We start from the raw sequence: 18,355 nt of genomic DNA, 5'->3' as shown, positions 1-18,355 counted from the left end.
CCCCTCAGCAATGTATTTCAGTCAATCTGCCTATTCTGTTTCCCACTCTGTCTCTGGTGAATCCTCTCACCCCTGCACCTCTGGCCTGTACCCCAATTTTTTATGCATAATCTTAAAAATAAAAAAGAAACTAAAAACAAATATTCACAGATTAGTACAAGATATTATTCATCAACTAAAATAAACTGTTAGGCAGATAGTTCAATTTTATCAATATTTCCTTTTCATCTTGTATAGAAAAGGAACTTTATAGGGAAAATATTGACTATTAGACATCATTTTGCATCATCAGAGTACGATACTAACCTAATTTAGTTTCTTGTTCCCAAGCTTGTTCAATAGTGTGAAGTTTTTCCTTGGTAATCTCTAGTTCTTTATTTATAGATTCCATTTGTTCTTTTAGGGATGCATTTTCACACTGAACAAAACAGAAACATCACTGAGAAACTATATTGTAAATCAGACTAACAGCACAGAAGCAATACTGTCTTAACTTTATGAAATATTCTCTAAAACTGCACAATCTTTTTTAATAAAATGAGAAGTTACTCCCTCCCCCGCCCATGAAAAACCATTTTTTTTTTTTTTTTTTTTGTGGGACCCTCGCTGGTGGCCAGAGATAGAACTGGCGCTGTAGAGGCTGCGGGCAGCCTCGCAACCCAGCGCTCAAACGCTGCGCCACCAGGGGAGGCCTGAAAAAACATTTTAAAATGTCACTCCAATGATAGTATCATTAAAAAGAGTAAGACAAAATACATACACTCCTATTTTTCATGAACAGATTGTTTTGCCTACTGTAAAAGGTAGGGAGGTCAAGTGGTCAGAAGAGAGCAGTTCTGGGCCATATTCACAGACTTTTAATAAAACTTAAGATACTCCATCCTACTCTTCTGCATCTCTGTGATACTAAAAATGGGAATTTGCTGAGCTCATTGATGGAAGAGTCATTAATATTTTACCCATTCCCAGTTATAGCCATTCCGAGGAACAGAAACTAGGGACTGTGAAAGAATAATATACACTGGAAGGGGTAAGAAAAAGGAATGGGTACTTAATGATCCTTCCTCCTTTGATTGTAATATTCAATATGTTCCATGGCATTCTTTTTTATTTAAGTGCCTGGTAGGAAGAATTTGATTCAGTTTAATCATGAAAGTGGGCTACGAAGGATGACCTAGATGAAGTTCTCCAGAAGTCATTCCACACCTGTATACAAGATATTACCAAAGAAGAGTAGCTAGTAATACAAAGTTCAAAATCACATTAGCTTACCTCTAGGTGTTCCAAGTTACTTGTTCTTTGAACAAGCATATTATCTTTTTGTAAAAGGTCCCGGTACTTAGCAGTGAGATCATTGTATTGTTTATTGGCCAATTCTAGTTCAGACAGAGAGACACTATTATCTATAACTTTTTGGAGAGCTGCAATCTTGAAGACAGCCATTTCCTGTGTAAATAAGGAAATAAGATAGGTTGGTGTAATTTTTCTCATGAAATACTAGCCACTTTTGAGAAGAATACGCCTGAAAGCAAAAACAGATTTTAGAGTCATTTTTAAAAATAAGATTTACCATGTAAGAAAATCAAAAATTATCCGTTTCCTTCATGAAAGAAATAATACTCTTGAAAATTTTTAATTATAATAAAAATAAATGGAATCCTTTTATAACCTATTATAGTTAAATAAAATTCAGTTAATTTGAGGAAAGCATAAGTCACAGCAGCAAAATGATATATCACTCAGAATGCATTTTTGGATGGCTTTTCTAAATTTCATAAGATTAAAAAAAATTGGTCTTTTGACAATAGAATCACAGAATATCAATTCAGAAAACTCTTACAGCTCACCTATTTCTGCTTACTACCAGACATTTCATCTCTTACAGTGAAGCAATATAAAGTATTTTTTAAAAATACAGAACATTGCTTATGTGTAAGTGAATATAAAGCAAGGCTTCAGAACTAACATTTAGTGACCACAATGGATAGAGGTAGAAATAAAATTACATTCAAAAACAACATTTTTCAGAAATAAAGAAGTCTGCAAGGGAATCAAATTAAAAAGACTTATTGTAATTTAACAGCCAATATATTGCAGGATCCTTGAGTGGATTCTGAAACAGCTGAGAAAATCTGAACATGGATATTATAAAACATAAGGGAATTAATACTGATTTTGGTAGGCGTGATAACAGTTTTTCTATTTACCTAAACAAACAAACAAAAAAAAAAAACCAGTTTGTTTTATAGAGATGCACACTAAAATATTTAGGGGGAAAATGTCTACAATACCCATGTCCCTACAAAAAAGAGATGAAGCAATCATAGCAGAATGTTAATAAATGTTAACTATTAATGTGGGTGATGGGTGTCTATTATACTATACTTTATTTTTCACATTTGAAAATTTTCAGAGATGAAGCAAAAATAAATGCACCTTAAATCGTTGCAAATGTCCAATTTTTTCACAAACTTCAGCTTCCATGGACATTAACTCATTCTTCTGTTTCCCATTTTCTTTTCTAAGTTGCCGTTCCATTTCTACTAAAGTAGTATATTGCCGTATGAGTGACTTTTCATTCACTTGCAAGACTGTGATTTTTCTACTGTTTTCTGAAAGTGCTTTTTTCATTTCATCTGTATCCATTTGAAGAGCATTGAGCAAATTCTGTACAAAGATACATTTCATTAGTTGTTGAATAAGCTAGTATAGTTTGTTCAATATTGCATAGTGATTTTCGAAGTGTTTTACTTACATTATATTCTTTTACTTTTATAGCATCTTGTTGGATTTGATCCTCAAGTTTTTTCTTTTCCACTTTCATAGTTTCAGAGTCTGTTTTCCAGGTCTCCTTTTCACTTAAAAAAAATAAAAATAACTATATTAAACCTAATGTAGTAAACCATAGGTTACGAAAATTTAAATTTTTCATAAAATAAGACACATAGCTATTACTCATCTGACAACATAAGAAGTCCATGCCAAAAGGACTTACTTAGTCTGAAAATAGTATTTTTAATAAATGCAAGATAAAGAAATTATTTTATCAAATTATTTTCATTATTCCATGAATCATCATCTTAGAATTGTGACAGTAAGATGCTTGCCATTTAATATTGTAGTATTTATTAAAAAATAGAAAATGATGAAGAAAATCATCCATATCCTAAGCTAACTCTGGAAATAAAGCCTCAGAATTCTCACTCTACTCTTCTGTTTGAATGTTCAATATTTGCACAATATTTAGAATACAAAGAAGATTAGAAATCATTAGACATAAAAGAAGTCCTGGGATATACTACTGCCTACCCAAGAGACATACCACTGTCACCTGCCATCTGCTTGGCATATACCAATTATAGTGGCATCAGCATCATTATCTTTGCTACTCAATAGCTCAGAATTGGACATCAGTTGGACAGTTCATTAGCCCTATTCCGACTGATGAGATCTGAACCATAATCTACCAGAAGCCTCTGGAAAAAGTTTATCTAAAACTACAAAGTTATGTGGGAAAAAAAGTCCCCATCCTGTGGTGGTGGTTTATATCTTCTTTGAACTCCTGCAACTATTTTATAACCACAGTGAGAGTATACTGACCACCCCTAAATAGGACCTATCCTGTAATTAAATTTGGGTTTCTTGTTAGATCAGATAATAATCACCCTTAGGGTTTAAATCACCTTTGATTTGGTATTCCAATTACTAAGGATATTATTCTATTGATATAAACAAAATCAGAGACAGGAGAATGTTAGTTCCTTATGAAAATATGAGTAATGTTGGCAGTGATGATGAAGATGATAATAACAGTTGACATCTATAAAATGTTCATAAAGAAACTAAGACACAAAGTGGAGAGAAAGAGGAGGAGGAAAGACTAAAAAAAATATCTAAATACTTATATATTATTTTCATCATGAATAAGAAAGTGCTGCAATTATGTATAGTTATATTAATACTTATACCTTAGATATTCTTTATATAATAAGCTTTGCTGATGACGAATTACCGCAAATTTTCTATTATAATCTTCAAGAGAATCTTCTAAATTCTTTAAATTCTTTTCTTTATGTTCTAGCTCCTAAAAATGATTTAGAAATAAAAATGTGAAAGCATCAGAACACACTTTTATGCCATTTGCAGCAACATGGATGGAGCTGGAGGGGATTATACTAAGTGAAAACACTGAGAAGGAGAACGACAAATACTAAATGGATTTCCTTGTATGTGGAATATAGAGAAACAAAAGGATCAGATAAAGCCAAACTGAAAAACTAACCCTTGAAAGCTGACGTGGAATGGGCACAGCCAGAGGAGGAGGTAAAAGGGGAGGGACTAGAACAAAGGGAGGAGGGAGCTATGGTGGTGGACTATGGATTATTCTCTGGTGGTGGCACATTAACAGCAACAACATCTAAACAGGGGGATCCTATAAGGCTATAATGCAAACAATGATGTACAACAATGTTAATATAATAAAAAATATTTAATAAATGAATTCAAAGGTTAAATTCAAATTCTAACAAAATTATAAAAGTCAAAAGAGAACTGTCACTATTTCTATAAAGCAACACCGATCATTTCCATGACATTTTGAACATCTTAGTTTAAGGCATAAGAAATAACATGGGGCCTCTCCTGGTGGCGCAGCGGTTGAGCGCTGGGCTGCGAGGCTGCCCGTAGCCTCTGCAGCGCCGGTTCGTTACCTGGCCGCCAGCGAGGGTCCCACAAAAAACCAAAAAACAAACAAACAAACAAACAAACAAAAAAAAAACATGATATGTGTGAATAAGTAGTACCACAAAACAGGTAACATTATTTTTATTGTATGGGGTAGCTGTAGTAACCACACAAATTATCAGATAGCTACAACTTTACCTCTCGTCAGACTCTCAGTCCTAAAAATCCTACAAATACATAACCATGCCTCCACTCAGATTATCCTTCCAATTATTTCATTTTTAAGATAAGAAGTTGTGACTTAGAAAGCTTAAGTAACTTATTCAACATTAAGAAATTCATTAGTCAAGCTTATTGTCAGGTACTCTAAACTTTGCAGAGCCAACATTTGAGGTCGAGTCTGACTGGTGTGGTTTTGTGATTTACAGCACATTCTCTTTGGACTGAGTGCCAGTGCCAGATATTTTACGACTTTGGACAGATTTTCCTATTCCCAATTGATACTCTCTAATCTACCAGTGTTCTTATACCTTTCTTTTATATAAAGATAAAAAGACATGAATTTTATCTCAAGCTTAAAAGCGTTTTTTTGTTGAATACAAAAACAGAACAATTCTAATCATTATACTAAAACAACTGTTCAGATTTTATTGACTTGAGTTGTTTTTCCAATCAGCAATAAATAAAAGTGATCACCTTACTTACACATTATGACCTAATAGTACCAGCATGCTATTCTACTTGTCAGTCATATATTTCCTATGAATGACACACAAATAATCAAGTTGTGTCAGCATGCACCCCATGCAGATGAATGGTATAAATTGATCTTATTAATGATATTCCATTTATCATGAAAACTCATTATATCTCACTGTTAATATTTTGAGAGCTGAAATACATGAAGAATAAGTTAAAAACAGTATCAATGATTCGTTATTTACCCATAAATTTTTCAGTACCTGTAAGAGACGTATCAAATATTCATTTTGAGCATTAATGATATCGGCACTAGATGGTGCTATCCCATCAGGTAGGTCTACTCCCTTAAAAACAACATTTGATTCTTTGGATTGTCGTAAGAGATTGGTCTCTTTTTCAAGGTGATCTATCTGGAAACAAACAATTCAGGAATGAGAATCACATCCTTTACATGCAAAGAATAACAAATTTAAATGTAGTAACCTAACTTCCTACTGAATGTATTTTTTTAAGAATATGTTTGTTAATTCCTTGTGAGGAATTAATTAAACCACACTTTAATTTCTAATTAGAAATGCCTATGGATAAACAGAATTTTAGTGTTTTTTTATAAATAAGACTTATTTGTCTTTTTTATAAGATAGATCTAAGCAGGAGCTTTTTTGATGTTGAAGGAATTAATTCAGGGGGTATTTCTTACATTCATTTTAAAAAAATTGAAAATTTCACATAAAAATTATATTCATAAGCTTAGAATTTTCTTTTATCAAATAAAACTCACCTTTAAATTTGCTTTTGCCAACTGCTGAGAATAATTTATAGCCTCCTTCCGAGATTCCCTGAGCTCCTGTCTTAATTCTTCATTCCTCCCAGTAAGTTGATCAACTTGAGCTTTCAAATGAAGATTGGCATCAAAGATTCCTTCTGCATTTTTTGATTCTATAGCCTGATATGTTTAAATTAAGAAATGTGAAGAAAAACACTAAAATCCTATTAAGAAAAATATACTTATAAGTTGACACTTAGATATTTTACTATTCCCACTGTATAACAAAAAAAGATGCCATATCTATTTCTTATTCATAATTTTAAATTTACAAAATTCTAACTTAATTTATATCAGTATTACCAAGTTTAGCAATTTAACAGTTAACAAGCATTAACCAATTCTAGTAGACTGGTACACTGGAAAACAAATGGATAGGAGTAAAATAATTGACTCAGGAAGTTTTAACAGACCAATTGTGAATAATAGCACAAGTAAAAAGCAGTCAAGAAGCTCAGCAAACCTCAAACAAGAGATGCATGCACAATCACACCTACAAATGTATGTGCACATAAACACATGGACAGAAAGTTACTTTATAGTAAAGGTAAAGTTTTGAAAGAAGCCTGAGAAAATTCATATATCACATAGAGAGGAACAATGACTCAAATGACTATAAATATCTTAGCAGAAACTATAGAGACCAACAGACAGTGAAATAAGATCTTTACAGTGATAATGCAACCAAAATAAAAACCATTAATAAGAAGAGAAATAACTTACATTAACTAGTCTTTCAAGACTAGGGATAATTAGAGATGTTTCTCCTCCTGTAACATCAGGCTCTTTCTGCATTTCCTTAATAGCTTGCAATATTTCTTTCATACCTTCTTCAAGTTGCTTATTTTCTTCAACTAATTCTTTTACTAAAATGACATATTTTTCTCACTGATTGAATAGATCTTTTCACAATTCATACTACTCTTACAGATGACAAAAATTTACATGTAGAAAAAAATAATTCATTTGTAAAATGCAAATGTAAATACAGAAAAAACTTCAACTATAAGTCCAATGTGCGAGAAGTTAAATGGCATACCAATTTGAGCGATGTGCCTATAAAAGTACATATATATACACCATAGCAAAAATAAATTATAAGCATATGCTGCCTTCACTTATATTAAGTCTTTTAAATCTGTTTTTGTAACTTTACTTTAATTAGAGAAAAAGGGAAAATTAGATTTATTGCCACAGAAATTTAGTTTAATAAATTCTCTAAGAATAAATTTGGCAAGCCAAATGGATGAATGAAAGGCTAAAAATCTACACATGCTAGAGGTAAATAGATCTAAAACATACAAGAAAACAAAGAATACATTAAAGTCCTTTCAGTCGTAAGATTTTAGTATAGGATAAATACACATTGAAAAATAAGAAGTAACTTACATTTATTCTGAAATTTGACTATTACTGTTTTACTTCTTTCTAAATCTCTTTCCTTTTCAGTGAGTTCTTTTGAAAGAAATTCATTCTAAACAAAATATAAAAAATAACTTTTACAAAATAGTACAATAATTTATAGTTTTGAAGTTATAAAAAAATGGATCAATTAAGGTACAACACACCAATAACAAGCTGTAGAGACATAGTGGCAATCATAAAAATAAAACTGAAAGGTTAAACAGATGGTGATTATCTTCCCACCTCCCTCCCTTTACCTCAGTGACAAAAGGCAAATACATATAATGAAGGTTTTGTCTTTATTACCATAATCATCTCTTTTAATGATCTTCCATTACAATACCTGTTCTGCCTGGCGTCTATGACGTTCAAGCTCTCTTTCTGCATTCCTACTCTGTGCTTCTTTAATCAATAAATCCTGTGCTATCACTTCATTCTAAAAAGTTAATAAATTAGGCAAATCAATGAATTCATATCAGATGCACTGTATTTTAGATTTTTTGAAAGAGAGTATGTATAAAGTATCGATGATTTGGAAACATACAAAATCTATTAAAATTATTAGAGAACTTTGTTATAATTATTACATACAGAAAAAAAATTAGTAAAAATATGATCCCAGCAAGGTAATTTGGGAGGAAAGCTCACCTGAGATCTAAGAAATACTAGTTCTCTCCGTAGCTGTTCTATAAGATTTTCAAGTGGATCTATCTGAGATAATTTTGATTGTGCAATAATAGGCACAGGGTCCAAAAGATTAACTTCAAATTTACTTTTCAAGATCTCTGCCTGTAAGGGTACTTCACTTCTTTTGATATCTTCTTTCAAATTGGAATCAGCATATTTTGCTCGGTTATGAGTCTTTTCATCTTCTGATGTTGCTACTTGTGATTTATCCATGTCAGTTCTATTAACATGAATTTGTTGAGAAAATACTGCACATTTTTGCCTAAGTGATAACTTCTGCAGTAAGTCTGATGCTGCTGATAAGCCTTGCTCAGTTGACTGACTTTTTTGTGTAAAACTAGTCTTCTCAAGCGCCTGATGGCTTCTTGACTCTTTCTTCATAGAGTCATCAGAAAAAGAGTATAAGTAATCATTTATGTCTTCATGACTCTCCCTACTAAAGGTATTAACTAATGATTCCAGATTTTTTAAAGATTGTAGACAGGGTGCTTTAAAAATCTCCCTTATCGTAATAGATCCTGGAAGTGAATAGTTATCTTTTACTTGTATAGATGAAGAATGTCTACTTAAAGAAGCAACAGGATTCACTTCACTTTCTACACTGTGATGAATTTCAGATAGTATTCTTGATAATGGTCCTGTGGTCATATTCTCCTGTGGTTCATTCTGATATGACTGTAGAATACTGAATGGTCTCCTATGCAGCAGTTCTATTTTATCTGAACTTCTAATCTGCATTTAGAGTAAATAATATCTTATTAATCAATCTTTGAATCAGCTGGTTATTTAAAATAAAAACTTTTTTTAGTTAACAACTATTAAAAAAGTAATGTCTAAAATGAGATAAAGTGCGTAAGAATAAAAGTAATGAAAACATTTTCTATATTTGCTCATCATGTCAATACTTCACCGCTCACCTTTGATTGTGTTTCACTCATATTTTTGAGGTTCATAAAATCAAATTTTCTTTCTCCTAGTCTATTCTCTTGAGAATAATTTTCAGTTGAGCTCATATTCTCAACATTTAATCCTACAAATAGAGGAAGAATTAGAACCATAAAAATAACTCTTATTATTCTAATACTTTATTTTTAAAAACTACAATCAAGTTTTAACTCAAACTACAGGTAAAATAATAATTTCCAAAAATCCTTAATCCACCTACGGACTATACAACTTTCTGATTTAGCTCACATTAAATATTAAAAAGTAGTGAATTTTATCTTTTCTATCATTCTTTGCCCAATCTACATTAACATATTAATTAGTAAGCACTAAAATAGCATAGATATAAAGAAGCAAAAATCATGATGGGTAAATTCGTTAATATACTAATAAATCATAAAGTTTATTCCTTCTAGAAAATTTTAAAGGTATTATCAAAAAATAAACAAAATGTCTATTATTCAGATACTTGCTGACTATGGCCAAATTATAAAACATTCCTTACATATGGTTCTCCTGCAAAAAGGGAATGCAACTTCTATTACGCAACTTAACTGTTTTCCTGATAGCAAGTAAACCCCTCAAGAGCTAATTTTTACTCAATGTAACATTACTTTTACTTAGTATAGAATATTTACAAAGTTTTAAATGCAGAGCATTGCAGAAAAAGAAACTGATAGCAATATAGAACATAAAAATTATGAAGTTCCATCATTAATTACAACATATTTGGCTTGTCTAGAAATTAATGGATACTGTAAATTTTTCAAAAGTACATGATTCTAAAGTTTGTTGTTTACTTGCTTATTTTTTTTTTTTTTTTTTACTTGTTTCAGATGTAGGACTGAACCCAATGACAGTGCTTATATGCTCTTCATCAGGTCTTTATTTTCACTCAGTAAGCTTATATAGTAATAATATTTTTATACAGAAAAATTCAGATTAGCAATTCATTTTCCAATTATTCATTTGAAGATTTGGAATAACTAAGTATACCTGAATTTGCAGTCTTTTTTCCTCTTTCTTGAGCCATTTGGCGAATTTTTTTTTTCAGATCAAGTCGTTCTTCCTCTAGACTTTCAATCTGCAAAGCATAAATTATTAGTATTTCTCTTTAGTTTAATGAAGGAATAAAAAACACTTCAAGAGAGCACTTGCCTCTTTTAAAAGAATCTGGTTTTCGGCTCTGTACTGCTGCTGTTTTAAGCTTTTGTTAGTTCTAAATTCAGTTAAATCAATCATTGTCTTTGGTTGAAGACCTAAAATAGAGCAATATGATTAAAAACTTATCACATCTAAATGAACTATAAAAACTTCATTTAGCAATTGGCTATCATCAAGCAAGTGCCTAATCATTTATTTAGCCAGCTTCACTGAAGAATGGGGTGTTCTGTTTGGTTTTTGTGTAAGGATTTTGAAGAGATTTTAAACTATAACTCTACAAGTTAAAATTTTATCACAATTGGGCATCCCCGGTGGCGCAGCGGTTGAGCGCTGGGTTGCAAAGCTGCCCACGGCCTCTGCGGTGCCGGTTCGATCCCCGGCTGCTCCCCGGCCACTGGAGGAGGGTCCCACATGGTGCACAGACCTCTCCTGCCACCTGCTGCTCCCCTCAGCAGTGTACTTCGGTCCTTCTGCCTGCTCTGCTCCCTGCTCTGGCTCTGGTGAATTCTCTCACCCTCCCGCGCTTCTGACTGTACCCAGTGCATGTATAAACAAAAAAACCAAAACAAACAAATAAATAAATAAAACATGCCTCTATTAAAAAAAAATTAAAAAAAAATTATCACAATTATTACTAAAATCTGTCTTTCTTCTCTATGTTAGGCTATCAAAGAAGAGAACCGAAGCTTTGTAATAAAACAGACTTGAGGTTAATCCCACTTTCAATTATTAACCAAAACATAGAGATAATACTGTATTTATTTTTGGCTTTTCAGGGGTTTAATAAAATTAACCCAAGTAAAGTACTTAATGAACTATCTGGCATAGTAGTCATTATTAATATCAATGTCCATTATGTCATCACTATTAGTATGAATTTCCATTGTACAAATCTCCTAATTTCTATCACTAAGCAGCTATGCTCTGAAAACCAGATATTAAGATTTACTCAAATAATTACAAACCAAGATTTATATAGAAGCTTTTCAAATATAGAAAATATGGTGTTTATGACAGCTACCTAGATAGCTCCGTCATCATTAAGAACATGATGGCTATGATCTTTTAGGTCAAGTTGATTAGAAGTCTGACTTGAGAGCCTGGTGTGAATCTGGTTTCTAGTTAGATACTTCATTACAAGTAAATAATCTGCATAAAATATTTTCCCTTCCTCTAGAAAACAGTTTTTAGAAATGATCATTTTAACTCTAAGAAAGCATTTACTGTTGTTTAACAAGTACAAAAAAAATCAATATTTAGATCTTTATTTTCATTTTAAGGAGGCAATTTTGATTGAACTACCCTCACTTACTATTTAAATTAGTAATATTCCCCAATGTACTATCTATTAAATCATTATATATTACTTTCAAGCTATATTACTTTTTAGAATAAACAGTAATCTTAAAACACTTAACCAGAGCAAAACTTAAGCAGTCTAAATTATAAATGTTAAGTACGTGAAAGTCTTAAATAGTTTTCAAAAGTATTTCTAAATGTCCTCATGAATTCATCTTCAATGAAAAACATTTTTTACACTAACATGGGTCTTATGAACCATATTTTTGTTGGAAAAAAGAGGGGGTTAACTCTAACATGTATTAACTTTGTAGACTTCAGTTATTAAACAAACAATTAATACTGAGATCATCTCATAATTGAATAAAGTGTGCTAAAGGCCTGCCCACCCATTATCCCAACCCCATCAAATCCCCAATCCCACTTCAACTAAATCAGCTCCACTTTCACTCATTTTACATTTCTTGTAGAAGGATTTATGGGGGGGGAGAATATTAAACTTAAAAAAAAAATGATTTGACAATTAGGGTTGAACAAACTATCATAAAATAACTTACCCATACGCTCTCTAAGTGCTTCATTTTCATCAAGGAAATCATTGATCTTCAACTCAAGTTTATTGATTTCCTTTGTCAATACTTCAATCTCTCGATCTCTTATTTTAATTTGGTTTTTACATTTCTTTATTTCAATAACCGCATCTTCTAAACCATATACTCCCTGAGAAATATTCAATCTAATTTAAACATGACTAGCTTACATGAACAAACTATCAAATTCATGAATTTATTTTATTAACCCTTAGGGAAAATACACATATATTTAAGATTTATATATCACTAAACTGTGTTTTTTAATTGTGTTTTTTAAAAACAAACCCAGTAACAAAACCAGAAAATGAACTAGTTGTAATTTCCCAGTATAGCATCTTACTGTCAGTGACTCAAAATGTTTCACAAAAACACTTAACGAAATATAGAAAAAAAGCTAAGAGTGAATCAATACCAATAGAACATAAAAGTCATCATTTCTTGACTTCGTTGTAATCAAATTTAAAAATACAAAAAGTACAAAGTGTATGTTGGCACAGTAGATGGCAAATGTCCCAGAATAACTTTTATCAAACTAACCACGGGTATCACATCTATCTGGTGACACAATGACAAGATAAGAATCTATCCTGCTGTGCCATTACAGCTAATTATCTGGGTAAAAATCCTTCCATCAAATAATTTGCAAACAATTCTCCTGCCAAAAAGTAAATATTCAAAGGTTTTAAAGGTTTAGCATAAATCAAATAGAAGAATCATTATCATGGGACACTTATGGAATGATTTTAATGGTATACAGTTAATGGTCATAACAGTCTGAGTGGGAAAAGTAATTCTAAGCTCTTTGAATGAAAAGATAAAAATACACACCGATTCATAATCTTTTAATCGCTTCAGAGTCTCAACAAGTTCTTTATCCTTTTCCCTGGCATCAGCCTCAGCTAGTTCAGCCATTTTCTCAGCCTCTTTAGTTCTCTCCTCTAAAATTTGAACCTGAGACTGAATTTTCATATAATGAGTCTCTTGAGAAAGTGTTGAAGCACCTATATGGTAAAAATAAAATCATAAATGAGCTGAATTTACTACATATTCCTCTAAATCACTGGTTCAAATATGTGGGACAGGAAAAGTAATATGCCACTTAAAAAGTCCCCTAATATAACTTGATATTTACAAATAAGTGTTTGATTTTATTAATAAAACAAACTAAAAGAGTAAAATTCAGTTAGCTCTTCCCAAATCAAAAGGTATGGATTATAAGACTGCAAAACATTACTTTATAAACAATAATGACTCAGCAGACACTACTATTTATCTGTTCCAAAAAAAAAAAAAAAGGTCAATTTCACTTTGTCCATTGTAATAGAAGTATAATTTTAGCCACATACATGGTCACTTGAAATAAAGTAGATATAATGGCTAACAATTTGGCAAGTAAGAATTCCAGAACTCTAATATGTGGCTTCTGAAAACTATCTACAGTGCTGCTATATGATTAATTTATTTTTCTCTTCTATTCTTTATTAGTAGAAAGGAAGTTAAAAATACACAATTATATCACCATTTTCAAACCACTGACATGGTAATAAAAGTTGGTGTAATTTTTATCAGAGAAAATTTAGAAAATATATCCATCATTAGAAATCTAAATAGTAGGAACACATGCAAAGTAGTTGACAAATATCCTATATAGTTTTTAAAAAAAATTTAAATAGGGAAAATGTAATTCAGTAACCACACAATCCATGAATTTTAGTAAAAATGAAGTACTTTTAGATTTAATAAACTAACCACATATTTATATAATATTGAAATACCTCTGTTTCTTTGGAGCTCATTTTTCAAATCTTCAATAATAAAAGTATTTTTTTCCATTTCTTTTGTATATTGTTCTACTTGTTCAGTGAGCATCTTAATTTGATTATCTCGTTCTTGTATACCCTAAAAGACATTTTGAATATTACATGTTGTTCTTTCATTGAATATTAACATCCTTTTTTTTTTAAATACAGCAAAAGGTAGCTCTTTTTTCAACAAGACTGCAGGGTATATTTTGTGGATCAAACTATGCCTTTTACTATTGGAATACTTGAAAGTACTAGACAATCTGAGATATAATGCTGTTACTCTAATACTTAAAGATGGATAGAGTGGCTAACAATTTGGCATGTAGAATTCCACAATTCTAATATATAGCTTCTTATGAATTGCTTTACATTACTTTTCTTCATTATCCAATTCCATTATTTTCCAATTTCATGTTTGTGTTTTGCTTTGTGCTTGCTCTCTTACTCAACTTGAGTAAGAGGACTTCATTCAAAAATACAGTCCTTGCAATTGTTCTTATTCATCAATATTTCCCAAATTTCCATCTTGACTGTGGAGCACAGATAATAAAAGAGTAACTTCTAATGAATATACCTGTACTAAAAATAAAATCTTTATGTAGTATAGTCATTAAAACCACACTGTTAGCATAGAATATTTAGCATTACAATACAGTAAACTTTAAGATTGTTGATATATTTAAATTTCTAAGTTTTTAACATTTTCTTATTAAAGCCAATTAAAACAATTTGTGCATTATCTATATAACACAGAAAAACAACTGTAATAACTATATCCCTAACTCTAACCTTAATTCTCATTTTTTCTTGGGACTGGATAGTGTAATAAACTGCGTAAAATTTTATTGTACACCCAATAGTGCAAGTCACTAGATTAAGCATAGGTGATACAAGAAAACAAAATATAATAAAGCTGGTTGGTAAACCAAATTTTGAGATTTTTACCTGCTGTAGAGCCATGACATTACTTTTATCAGCATCAAGCTGGGCATTTTTTAGTTTCTCCCTCAGGTTATACAACATTTGCTGATATTCAATGATTTCATCATCTTTTGAAGATAAAATTAACTAGAAAAAAAATACGGTCTGTTACATAAGCAGAAAATTAATAAACCATTACTCATTAAAGGTAAATATGATAATATACACCATTAGCAGATTTCAGGAGATAAAATTCTTTGAAGTGAGAAAATATCAGCAACTTTTGGTAAAATCATTGTTCCTTTTCCTGTACACAACCTAAAGTTCAAATAAAATGTAAGTGAAAATTGTACCCTGTAACTTTCACATTTTTTAAGGAATTCCATTGTTAAGACAACTCAGGCTCTCAAAACCCATTCCTAAATAAGAGATTATAAATATGACAAAGGAATTACAAAAAGTATTGAATAGCTAATCTCTATGAAAAAAAAACATTAAAATATTATTGAGATGCAGAAACTATTTGGAATGAAACTATCTTCATGACTAGAAAGACCACACATCAAATTCAATCTATACATTATTTTTAGATTTAACCCATATTCATTTTAATAGTTATTTTAAGAATTATTTCTAAAATTTGCATAAAAAACATGTTTATAAGGAAGGGTCAAAAACCAAAGTTTTTCAAATATTTAAATATAACAATTAAAACAAGAGTACATGGTTAGAAAACAGATCAATCAATATTTGAGTTGCAAGAAAATTTAAATTCAATAAGAGTTGTGTAGCTAATAAAAATGAAACTGCATTTATTATATAAAATATTTTCTCTAATAAAAATGAAACTGTTTTTCAGAAGGAATATAAAATAGATGTAAAGCAGAAGCAAATTAATTGCAGATGAATACATATCTGATCATCTCTCCCCTAAATATCAAACATGGTAAAAACTATTTTTTCCAGGATTTAATAAACTATGTCTCACAGATCAAATTTGGACTGTTGCCTATTTTTTGTAAACTTTTATTAGGAACAGCCTTGCTCATTCAATTGTGTATTGTCTATGGCTGCTTTCATGCTATAATAGAAGAGTTGAACAGTTGCAGCAAAGACAAGATGATCTAAAACATTTACTTCCTGGTCTTTTATAGAAACTTTACTGACCTCTGATTGATTCTGTAGACTTCATCTCCATTGCTACTGTTTCCACTGTTTAAAATGCAGTTTATCTGAACTTACTAGATGACAACCAATTCCAAAGAACCAACAAAATTGAATCTGATCAAGAATGCTAACTATAAAAGTGTTAGCCAGTTAGAAATTATTCAAAAGTCCTATCAGTCAATTTTCAAAATACACAATCATTTTTACAACCCTAGCTTCTGATATGGTAAGGCTGAGGAATTTAGCTGGGTTGCAGGGTGATGAGGTTGAAAAGACTTTTTTTTTAAAACATTTGTTTATTTATTTATACAAGTATTGGGTACAGTCAGAAGTAGGGGAGGGCAAGAGAATTCACCAGAGTCAGAGCGGAGAGCAGAGCAGGCAGACTGATGAAGTACATTGCTGAGGGGAGCAGCGGGCGGCAGGAGTGGTCTGCGCACCAGTGGGACCCTCACCCGGTGGCTGGGGATTGAACCCGCGCTTCAGAGGCTGTAGGCAGCTTCGCAACCCAGTGTTCACCGGCTGCGCCACCAGGGAGGCCCAAAAAGACTTCTGAAAAGACTTTTCAGATGATTCTGAAAGATCCCTTTCCTTATTCCCATTCCCACTGACTGTTAATACTTTTATTAACCTGACATAAGAGTCAGAAAAACTAAAATTATTGGTATTACATAACTAATGTAGACAAAGTAACTGTCATTTATGTGAAAAGAATTTTAATTTTATTTAGAATTATATATTTTAAATATATTGCATTTTAGACTTAGATTTCTATCAAAAAGTTTAAAATTTAACTCATTGTTATGAAGATCTCATTTGACAAGAAGTAAGCTAGAGCATTACACAGGAGAGTTATTAGAGCTTTTCTAAGACATTTGATACACTTAAAAATGTCTAATAAGAACATCATTTGCATAAACTGGCTAACTTTGTTTTGAAGAAAACTAAGACTAAAAAACTGAAATCTAAAATACATATGAGGGCCTCCCCAGTGGCGCAGTGGTTGAGCGCTGGATTGCGAAGCTGCCCGCAGCCTCTGCAGCACGGGTTCGATCCCAGGCCACAGGGTGAGGGTCCTACATGGCGCGCAGACCTCTCCTGCCGCCCACTGCTCCCCTCAGCAGTGTATTTCGTCAGTCTGCCTGTTCTGCTCACCACTCTGGCTCTGGTGAATTCTCTCACTCTCCTGAGCTTCTGACTGTACCCAGTGCTTGTATAAATAAATAAGTAAATCTGTAAATAAAAAAAAGGTATTATCTTTAAAAAAATAAATAAATAAAATACATATGAAAAAGTCATAATAGTGATTGTAAAAAGCACCTTCCATTCTTCTACTTTTGCGTTGACAGCTACCATGACAGGATCATCTTCTTCATTTTTTGCTTTCAGAAAATCTGTAAGCTCCTGCACCTAAAAGGACACAATTTCCAGTATTGCTACAAATTAGTACCATATATATTCATTGTATGTACATATTTACACAGACAGTCATATTTTTAAACAGGTTTAATCCATGTAAATAGTGAATAATGTATTGATTATGATATTTATAGCGTATTCATTTTAAAGCACAAAATGAAACTTCATGGTCCAGATTTCCAAGAGTCTTTAGTAGAAAAGCCCCATAATATTAACTTGGCAGGACTGCTATCTACACATTCATTCAGGTATCAACTATGTATTATGAGGTATGTATAAATTTTGTTAAATACATATGGACAAATATATAAATATGGCACAAATATATAAATATTACAGAATAAGATCACAGATAAAAGTACTTTTTAAATTTCAAGCCAACAGTAATGAGGCAAAATGAAATCTATGCAAACAAGTTAGTCAAACAGGAATTCTTACTTGAAGACGATAATGATCATTCTCTTTTTTTAACTGGTCCATTACATTATCTGTCTGATGTACAATAGCTTTCATCCTGTTGTACTCATCAGTCATCTTCTCCATTTCTTGTACTGACTCTTCTAGGTTTTTTCTCATTTCCTGATTCTGAACTTCAATTTTCTCATTAGCTTCTGTTAAAGTCTAAGAAAATTAAAAGTACTACAGTTAAAAATAACTTAAGAAACTGAAATTTAAACTAAGTTGAAATGTAAGTCATAAGTGTCTGCTGGAGAAAAGAGAATTCTTCACAGACTGTTAGT

At 31.5% G+C, this 18,355-nt stretch overlaps 1 protein-coding gene across 1 annotated transcript in view; it reads right to left on the bottom strand.

Moving 5' to 3' along the window:
- The window catches only part of CEP290 (centrosomal protein 290), a gene marked incomplete at both ends in the record, with an annotated part of 70,595 nt that overhangs the window by 39,319 nt on the left and 12,921 nt on the right, over window positions 1-18,355 (bottom strand). The window contains 18 exons of the mRNA XM_084256460.1: window positions 307-418; window positions 1,273-1,446; window positions 2,437-2,667; window positions 2,756-2,858; window positions 3,969-4,084; window positions 5,646-5,795; window positions 6,167-6,331; window positions 6,935-7,077; window positions 7,601-7,685; window positions 9,220-9,332; window positions 10,244-10,331; window positions 10,406-10,506; window positions 12,268-12,430; window positions 13,132-13,304; window positions 14,079-14,202; window positions 15,054-15,176; window positions 17,517-17,606; window positions 18,054-18,236. Coding sequence (XP_084112586.1) covers window positions 307-418; window positions 1,273-1,446; window positions 2,437-2,667; window positions 2,756-2,858; window positions 3,969-4,084; window positions 5,646-5,795; window positions 6,167-6,331; window positions 6,935-7,077; window positions 7,601-7,685; window positions 9,220-9,332; window positions 10,244-10,331; window positions 10,406-10,506; window positions 12,268-12,430; window positions 13,132-13,304; window positions 14,079-14,202; window positions 15,054-15,176; window positions 17,517-17,606; window positions 18,054-18,236 — 2,437 coding nt within the window. The remainder of the gene's footprint in view (window positions 1-306; window positions 419-1,272; window positions 1,447-2,436; window positions 2,668-2,755; window positions 2,859-3,968; window positions 4,085-5,645; window positions 5,796-6,166; window positions 6,332-6,934; window positions 7,078-7,600; window positions 7,686-9,219; window positions 9,333-10,243; window positions 10,332-10,405; window positions 10,507-12,267; window positions 12,431-13,131; window positions 13,305-14,078; window positions 14,203-15,053; window positions 15,177-17,516; window positions 17,607-18,053; window positions 18,237-18,355) is intronic.

This window comes from Talpa europaea (assembly GCF_964194135.1).
Source record: "Talpa europaea genome assembly, chromosome: 15".
Classification (NCBI taxonomy): domain Eukaryota; kingdom Metazoa; phylum Chordata; class Mammalia; order Eulipotyphla; family Talpidae; genus Talpa; species Talpa europaea.
This window is presented reverse-complemented; position numbering and strand designations above follow the sequence as displayed.